The following is an 8617-nucleotide window of genomic DNA, read 5'->3' as shown; positions in this document are numbered from 1 at the left end:
ACACCAAAATCCTGGTCCATAGTATTAAAAAGAAAAGCTTACAAAACAAGTATAAGAATTTACACAAAAATAGAGAAATAGAAAAATACTATACATTATTTATACATATAAAGAGGAGCGCCAGTGCTTCCAAATTCTTGATTCAATTCTTGTTTAAAATGTTAACATACGTAAAACAAGTCAAGTTAATATAGAAAAATGTAATAAATAAATATTAGAATTGAGACAATTATTAGAATGTGCTTTGGCGGGCACCTCATAGACAACTTCAACAAATTGCATCGTATTTTACCAAAATGTCGAAATAAGGGATAGCCACGCCCAATTGGAGGAACGTCATTACCGTGCGCCGTTGTTATACCACGTCATAAGGTTGCGCGCGTTCTGCATTGAGTAAAACGTGAGATGATGCTGTGATAGGTTAAGTTTGAGTTAAAGTACTATTTACAAGCTGTCAAAATGAGGGATACTCCGCTGTCAAACTGCGAGAGGCTTTTTCTACTTAAAGCAATAGAAGAGACAAAAGTAAGTATTCAAAAAGTAACGTGGTGCTACGGTTAACCCCCGTCACCACCACTTATGCACTACATTTTGTATTTTTAAATAGCTGATGACCTCTATTCTATAGCGTTTAGATGGCAGACAGACATACGATTACCGGAATATTAAAATCACATTTGGAACAGATTATGGCTGCTGTATCGTGGAGCTTGGAAAAACAAGGTACAATTTAATTCCTCACAGTTGATTTATCATTATTAATGCTCGGAACCACGCATATTCACATATGTTCAAAGGTTTTGGCTCACTTATTCATTGTAGAACAATAGTGAATTAATCAAAACTTACACAAATGTTAAGTAGGATTTATGTTGAGATTGGGAAAAAATCAAACTTTAACATCTTCAGTGTCGTCACCCTTTGCCTAAAATGTATTTAGCAAACAGCTTCTTGACTTCTCAGTAGTATTGAAAGATTAATGCTGAGCCCTTATTGGCTTTTGGGTTGGGTTAACAACATTTAATGTCTTTTCCCTTTTTAGAGTTCTGTGTCAGGTGTCCTGTGAGTTGGTCCCTCCAAAAGATTCACGTCCCACAGAAGGCCTTGTGCTTTTTAATTTGGAGCTGTCTCCTATGGCATCACCTGCCTTTGAGCCAAACAGGTTCATGATCAATCCTCTTAAAAACATTTGCAGCACACTGGCATTTCAGATAACTTCTAGTAAGTTTTAACACTTTCTGACACTCACTGTATTTCTGATTTTGTGAAATAGGCAGTCAGAGCTTTTGGTGACATTGAACAGACAGCTTGAGCGATGTCTTAGGAATTCAAAATGTGTGGACACTGAGTCTCTCTGTATTATTTCGGGAGAAAAGGTAAATGCACACATTGGATACATAGTGGCATACGTTAAAGGCAATTTCTACACATACTAGTATGATGCATTGTGTCACAACAAGGAACGTTAATTCGCTCACTTTAACTCTGCAGGTTTGGCAGATACGGGTTGACGTGCATGTGTTAAATCATGATGGAAATCTATTGGATGCTGCAAGTATTGCTGCCATATCTGCACTTTCACATTTTAGACGTCCAGACGCCAGTGTTCTGGGACGAGACATCACTGTGGTGAGGCTTGTAACTCCAGAATGATATACCTTACGTCTTTATAAACATTTTTAGCATAGATGGTAAAATGTATGTTGTGAGAGGATAACCTTAACGGGATAGGTCATCGAAAAATGCATTTGATGTCATTATGTACTCGTACTCATCTTCTTCTTTACCCATCTTTTTTGTACATGATTTTATTCTGCATTTATGTCATTTTTGAGATTGTAAAGACTCCGAAAGGATGTGACAATTCTTTTTAGCTCCTGTATGTCTGGTCATGCTGTAGTAAGTGAAGTAAGTAGAGTGGGGACGTGAATTGACGTGTATGTAAATAAGTATATATTAGGCATAATTTTAAATTTTGTAGGGTTTATTTGTGCGCTAGTAAACTCTCAATGTGTCTTTTTTCAGGCTATGGGGTATACATTCTATGGAAAATTAGTTGTGTTAATGTTTTAATCAATGGTTTGTGTGTGTTTTGAGCAGTACAGTCCAGAGGAGAGGGATCCTATTCCACTGTCCATTTATCACATGCCCATCTGTGTCAGTTTTGCTTTCTTCCTGCAGGGGTAAGAAACAGCTAATGCACACTTCACAAATTTACTGCTAAGTATCTGCATCTCACATAGGTAAACTTAACTGACCTCTGATCTGATTCTGTAAGCATGTAGGTAAGTGAGGGCAAAATAATTAAATTTTTAGTTTTCAACAAACACTGATCTGTTTATGCAACTGTGCATAATTTTGAATATATTTTTTAACTTCTGTTGCTGCTATAGTTTATAGTTCACTATCGGTCGAAAGTTTAAAATCCCTTGTTTCCCATGATCTTAAAAATATTTTTATCTGAAGGTGTATGTTTAAATGTTTAAAATAACATGTGTAGACAAAATATACTTTTGCCAAACATATTAATTTCTTGCATTAGAAAACTAATGACTTTGACTTAATATTAAATAAAAGGCAGCGAACGAAAGCCTAGAATATATGTGAACTCTTTTAAAGGTGCAATGTAGGACTTTTAGAAGGATCTCCTGACAGATGCAATATAATATACATAACAATATTATCTGTGGTGTATAAAAACATATAGGTCTTTACTTGTCCACTTGGATCCAAAAACCCAAGGTCTGACGCGAGGTCCGTGCGGGTTAGAATCTTAAAGTTTAACGTGTGACTCGGACATGGGTCGGGTATAATAATAGCAGCATCGGGTAATTTAAAATGAATCTGTTTTGCCGAACGGACCAGAGACAACACAAACTATCTTGCGTGTGTGTGTCGATGTCCTCTATACCAACCCATCATCTGTTTGCCAAGAGCGCTTGCGACATCGTGTGGCTGGCAGTAGGTTAGTTTTCGTTGACACACACCTGTCAATCAATTTTAAATTAACTTGGTGTCATCGTCAGATAACAAAGTAAAATAAATGGAGCTGTGGGCCAAATTGGTTGTGAGGCCAGTCGGGTTTCTTTCTGACTGGTGCGTGTGGGGCTGCAGACTGCCGTTTACATTCGGGTCCAGTCGGGTTACAGGGGTCATATTATGAGATTTTTTTTAAAGCTGTAAAATAAGTCTTTGGTGTCCCCAGAGTGCGTATGTAAAGTTTTGGCTCAAAATACCTCACAGATAATTTATTATATCATGTTAAAATTGATATTATAAAACGGCTCGTTCTGGTTCTTCATTCTGATTGGTTGAAACGCGTTCTAAGCCGTGATAAAATACCCCGGTAAACCCACGGTTCAGACCGCATCACAAGTAACACTGCGCCACTGTTGCTGCGTATTGATTTATGAAAATAAACACCACAGTCTTTAATCATTTTTTAATTTTTCTACCTTTGCACAATTATGGCGATATCCAGATAAATGTCAATAAATAAAACATTTCATCAATAAAGAGAAAACGTTCTCTGAAGTTTTTTTGTCTTACTGATATTTCCGCTATTATCCACTAGAGGGCAATCTTACCCAACTTAAACACTGACGCATTCACTCGACACAACAGCGTTGTGGTGGATTTAGCGTGTGTTTTGATCAGGCTCTGAATCTGATCTCTAAGTTCCTCACAAAAATGGAATTATCTCCGCATTTAGCTGAAAATTTGAGAGGTGATAACTGATAAGACAACAAATGAAGGTAGGATGAAACGTTTTTTGATGTTGTTGGAAAGTGGATGGACTGTTCTTTCATTTGATATCTTATGTTTATTTAAAGAAGATAATTTTTCTGTAAGGCATTCAACTAAAACTGGGTGGCAACTTAAAAAAAAAACGCTGACGGGGAAAAAGTTAAGCATGCTTACAAACATATTGGATCATCACTTCAACAGTTGCACGATATAAATGTTAATGTATAAATTAGATGAATGTTGATTTATAAAATAAACACCACAGTCTTTAATCAGATATTTTCATTGTGTCTTTGCTGCGTCTCTGTTGTTTGTGAACTGCGCTCTGTTGCAGCCACACTTGATTCTGAGGAACTACTTTGTTTGGCGGAAGAGTAATATTTATACTAATATAATTACAACTTATTTGTGTTTTATTTTATAAAATCCCGCTATCGTTATGCATATGAATTAACCGTTTTATAAACGCAATAAACCCCTTGAAGCGTTGGGTTACCAGTGCATTTTATAACAGCTTCGCGTCGTGCCTAACAACGCCCCTTAGCTGTTATAAAATGCACTGGTAACCCAACGCTTCTTGGGGTTTATTGCTTTATAATGTGCCACTTGGGAGTGTCCTTTAAAATGCAAATGAGCAGATGAAATGCAAACACTGATCACAATGATGGTGGTTTGTTGGAATTGAAACTCAATTGTGCTGTCAATTATTTTTTTCTCTTTCTCTCTGCACTAAATGGCAGTGCAGTGGTTGGATAGTTTAGATTAAGGGGGGTATTATCGTAATTGGCCTTGCTACCTACCTCACAAAACAGGCGAAATCTGAAAGACCTAATTTTTCACATGCTTGCAAAAAATGTCTTACCAAAACAAAGTTACTCGGTTGTTCTTTTTGACATTTTCTAGGTTGATAGAAGCACTGGGGACCCAATTACAGCACTTAAACATGAAACAAACCCTTTTAAATAAGTTCTCACTGCTTCGGGTCGGGTCTAATTTTCTCAGGTGTGTCTCAGGTCGGGTCTTTTTTAAAAATTAAAGATTTATGCACGTCGGGATAAGGTAAAAAGTGATTCGGGTCATTTCAGGTAGTGCACGTTGGGTATAAAGACCTTACATAATGAGCTGTTTTGTTTTTATTACCTTAGAATGAGAAGTTTTTATTGATATACACTGCGTGGCCCCTTTCATGGAAGTCGCTGCCATGTTTCGAGAGTAGCCCGTTTCATCCCTCCGTTGTATGATTGTCCTGTGGAAGCTACTGTAGCTTCTCTTTGCCTTTTTAAATTGAGCTTGGTTGCAATTCGCAATCTCACCGCTAGATGTTGCTAAAACTGTACCTTTAATATTCTTAAAAATGAATATCAGGCTGACACAGAATGCAGAGAAGTAAGACTTCATTTTGATCAGAGTCGTATAATAATAGAGTTACGACACTCACATAGACGTCCGTTGTAAGAATGGAATGCGGAAGTAACAGCGTGTCATGGAGTGACGCATAGTTACAAACGCAGCACTGAAGCCCATTCATTTCAATGGCACCTGCTGGTAAATCGATGAAATTACCGTTTCTCTTTACATTTTCAGACATTTTATAAATATAGTCAACAGTGATATTTTATGAACTCTGCTGTGATTATCGTTAATAATAACTAGTAACATTTTTATATTTTAATGAGTTGTGTATAATGTGTGAATAATATAGATTTAATTGTTTAATATTTTATTACTGGTGGCCATCTACTTTATACCTATCTTTTTTATATATTACGAGTAACACTAGGAGGCAACAGCGAGAAGCTAAATGCCTTATAAGAAAATCACACTGCTTTACAATGCTGCTATGTGTTTCATTGTGTTTGGTAAGTAATACGAGTGATGTATCCTCGAAAATCATGTATAATTATATTAACATTTAATGTGTACTATAAATACAATTAAATATGAATTTAGTGTGTTTCTGTTATGCTTCACTGTTACAAATAACCGCGTTGGCGATCTTTTTTGTGATTATAATATAGTAAAAGTGTAGGAATTATGGTTTTAGCAGATTGATAGCCATTTATATAGGCATATTTTTGCTACAAAAATAAAAGATAAACTGTGTTGCTGTACACTCTAAAAAAAACAAACGGTGCTATATAGCACCAAAACTGTTGCTTTGGATCGTAATCATAGAAGAACCGTTTTTAGTGCCATATAGCACCGGTGAAGCACCTGTGTAGAACCATATAGGGGCCATATAGCACCACTATAGCACCACAGATGGTTCTACAAAGCACTATATGGTTCTGCACAGGTGCTTCGCTGGTGCTTCACCGGTGCTGTATGGCACTGGAAACGGTTCTTCTATGGTTGCGAGCGAAGAACCACTTTTGGTGCTATATAGCACCGTTTGTTTTTAGAGTGTAGTTGGTATAGATAACCACAGTTATCTAAAATTAACTGTTTATCTTTATTAACTGATTTACTGTACTTTCCATCACTCCCTAGTAAAAAAACGTTATAAACATAGTAAGTATAGTGATCAATTCACATTACAAGCTAATATTTACCTAAAATAGCTGAAAACCTATGTAAACAGATTGACAGCCCTGCTTTGTTTTGGAACTGTAGAACGTTACATGAATCACGTGACCGCGCAGCGGCGAGATCAAAGCGTTTCGTAACTCTCTTATTATACGACTCTGATTTTGATCATTTGTGGATGTTTTTAAATCATAACATAATTCATCTAGTTACTTTTTTGTTATTTTATAGTTTTAACGAGTTTACTATTATTCTGTAATGTGGAAAAATATAAATAAAGAATAAGTGTTTTCAAACTTTACAAACTTACTGTACATTTAAATGTGATGTAAGAGATATTAATAAAAACTTTCTTTCTTTTTGTTTTACTCTAAGGTCTTATTTGCTCGTGGACCCTTGTGAACGAGAGGAGCGGGTGATGGATGGATTACTGGTATTAGCTATGAACAAACACAGAGAGATTTGCTCCATTCAGTCCAGTGGAGGGATCATGCTCCTAAAAGATCAGGTGACAGCACCAGTCTATAGATATTCCCTATTTTCAAAGTGTTTCATGGCTTCAGTACATAATTCTTGCAGGGACTTTAGGTTTGACCAGAAGTAAAATTTTGTCATTTTGTGAAAAAATCATTTCAGTTTCTCTTTGTGTTTTCTGCAGGTTTTAAGGTGCAGCAAAATAGCAAGTGTCAAGGTGTCTGAAATTACAGAGCTCATCAACAAAGCCTTGAAAAATGACAAAAAAGTCAGGTATGATTTGCCACCTGCAGGGATGCACTGTTGTTCTGTTTTTTTTTTAATAACAAAAATAAAGGAATCATTATGCAGGTGTATTATCATACTTGATATTTGTTAAATCCTTTTCTATTGTTCTGTGTAGAAAAGAGGGGGGAAAGTTTGGCTTTGCTGAGTCCATGCCCAAAGACCGAATTACGACCCTTAAAAGAGATGAAACTCCGGTGGAGATGGCAGACGTTAATGAGACAGCTGAAGAGATTTTGAACAGAACGGAAACAACCACAGAACCGTATCTTTATTTACACATTAAGTGACGTTGGGGGCATTTGTAGATTTAAATGCTAATTGTGTGGCTATGTATAATAAGTGTTCTTATAATATTAATCCTTGACCCCAGAATCTGTGTGCCCTCTCCTGTTCTATGTGCTACGGGAACTGCACAGGTAGGTGAGGGTGTTGTAAACTCATGGGGACTCGAAGAAGAAGAGGACGAGGAGGATGAGCATCAGATGACCGAGGACAGAAAAACAGGTTTCATAGTTTGCAGATCTATAGCGCCATAGTTTACAGTATTTTGTGCATTGCATTTTGGCACTTGATTTAAGTTTTTTTTTTAATATTTGTTACCCTTATGTATGAAAAAAAATATGTAGGATCTAAGTGTCTCTTGAAAGATAATTGTGTATGTGTTTGTGTTTCCTGTGTAGCAGATGATGTGATGGTAATCTCCGACAGTGAAGAGGAAGAAGTTATCATTCTTAATCAGGAACCCCAGTGAGTCCACATACTGTGTCTTATCTCTGACCTCATTCATAAAAATATAACATATTCTTGTAATGTACATACAATATACAGTGTGAAATAACCAAATATAATCTTTATTTTAAGGAAATCGAAGAAGAGAGGTAAACAAAAATGAACGCTTGGCTGAAGAGGAAAGAATGAACATAAGTGAATGGTGTTTATCAATGACTCCCATACCACATTAATAAAACAGTTTTTTTTCCTTTTTGTATAATAAAGTAAATAAACATTAAAAAGTTTCAGTGTTTAATTGTTGAAGAGTGAGAATAAAATCTCATCTGGTAATATAAAAAGTCATGAAATTTTGCAGCAATGACTGTGAAAGAAATAGTCCATGTTTAAACGAATTCGCTTTAAGGACTTCTCGTGACATAAAACAGGTCAAATGTTTATTTCTTTTACTTTTGATGATTACAACTGACAACTAAGGAAAATCCCAAATTTAGTATCTCAAAAAATTAGAATATTACTTAAGAATACCCCATAGATTTTCTATAGGGTTAAGGTCAGGCGGGTTTGCTGGCCAATTAAGAACAGGGATACCATGGTCCTTAAACCAGGTACTGGTAGCTTTGGCACTGTGTGCAGGTGCCAAGTCCTGTTGAAATATGAAATCTGCATCTCCATAAAGTTGAAGTGCTCTAAAACTTCCTGGCATATGGCTGCGTTGACCTTGGACCTCCGAAAACACAGTGGGCCAACACCAGCAGAAGACATGGCACCCCAAACCATCACTGACTGTGGAAACTTTACACTCGACCTCAAGCATCGTGGATTGTGTGCCTCTCCTCTCTTCCTCCGGACA

The 8617-nt window shown here is 36.5% G+C and overlaps 1 protein-coding gene across 2 annotated transcripts; it reads left to right on the top strand.

Annotated features, from left to right (window-relative positions):
• Window positions 1-346: 346 nt before the first annotated feature.
• On the top strand, window positions 347-8048 carry exosc9 (exosome component 9). 2 transcript variants are annotated; one of them, XM_055205549.2, is made up of 12 exons: window positions 347-525; window positions 629-723; window positions 1043-1162; window positions 1274-1376; window positions 1492-1629; window positions 2101-2183; window positions 6649-6781; window positions 6932-7020; window positions 7151-7297; window positions 7412-7539; window positions 7719-7782; window positions 7897-8048. In XM_055205549.2, the coding sequence occupies exons 1-12, from the start codon at window positions 460-462 to the stop codon at window positions 7925-7927; spliced, it is 1197 nt and encodes a 398-aa protein (XP_055061524.2). In that variant the 5' UTR covers window positions 347-459; the 3' UTR covers window positions 7928-8048. The 2 variants fall into 2 exon arrangements, with proteins under 2 accessions (XP_055061524.2, XP_055061523.2); XM_055205548.2 differs by having other exon boundaries at window positions 7716-7782.
• The last annotated feature ends 569 nt before the right edge of the window (window positions 8049-8617 follow it).

This window comes from Misgurnus anguillicaudatus, chromosome 3, assembly GCF_027580225.2.
Source record: "Misgurnus anguillicaudatus chromosome 3, ASM2758022v2, whole genome shotgun sequence".
Lineage (NCBI taxonomy): Eukaryota > Metazoa > Chordata > Actinopteri > Cypriniformes > Cobitidae > Misgurnus > Misgurnus anguillicaudatus.
Note: the sequence above shows the minus strand (reverse complement) of the source record. Positions and strands in the feature narration are given on the sequence as shown.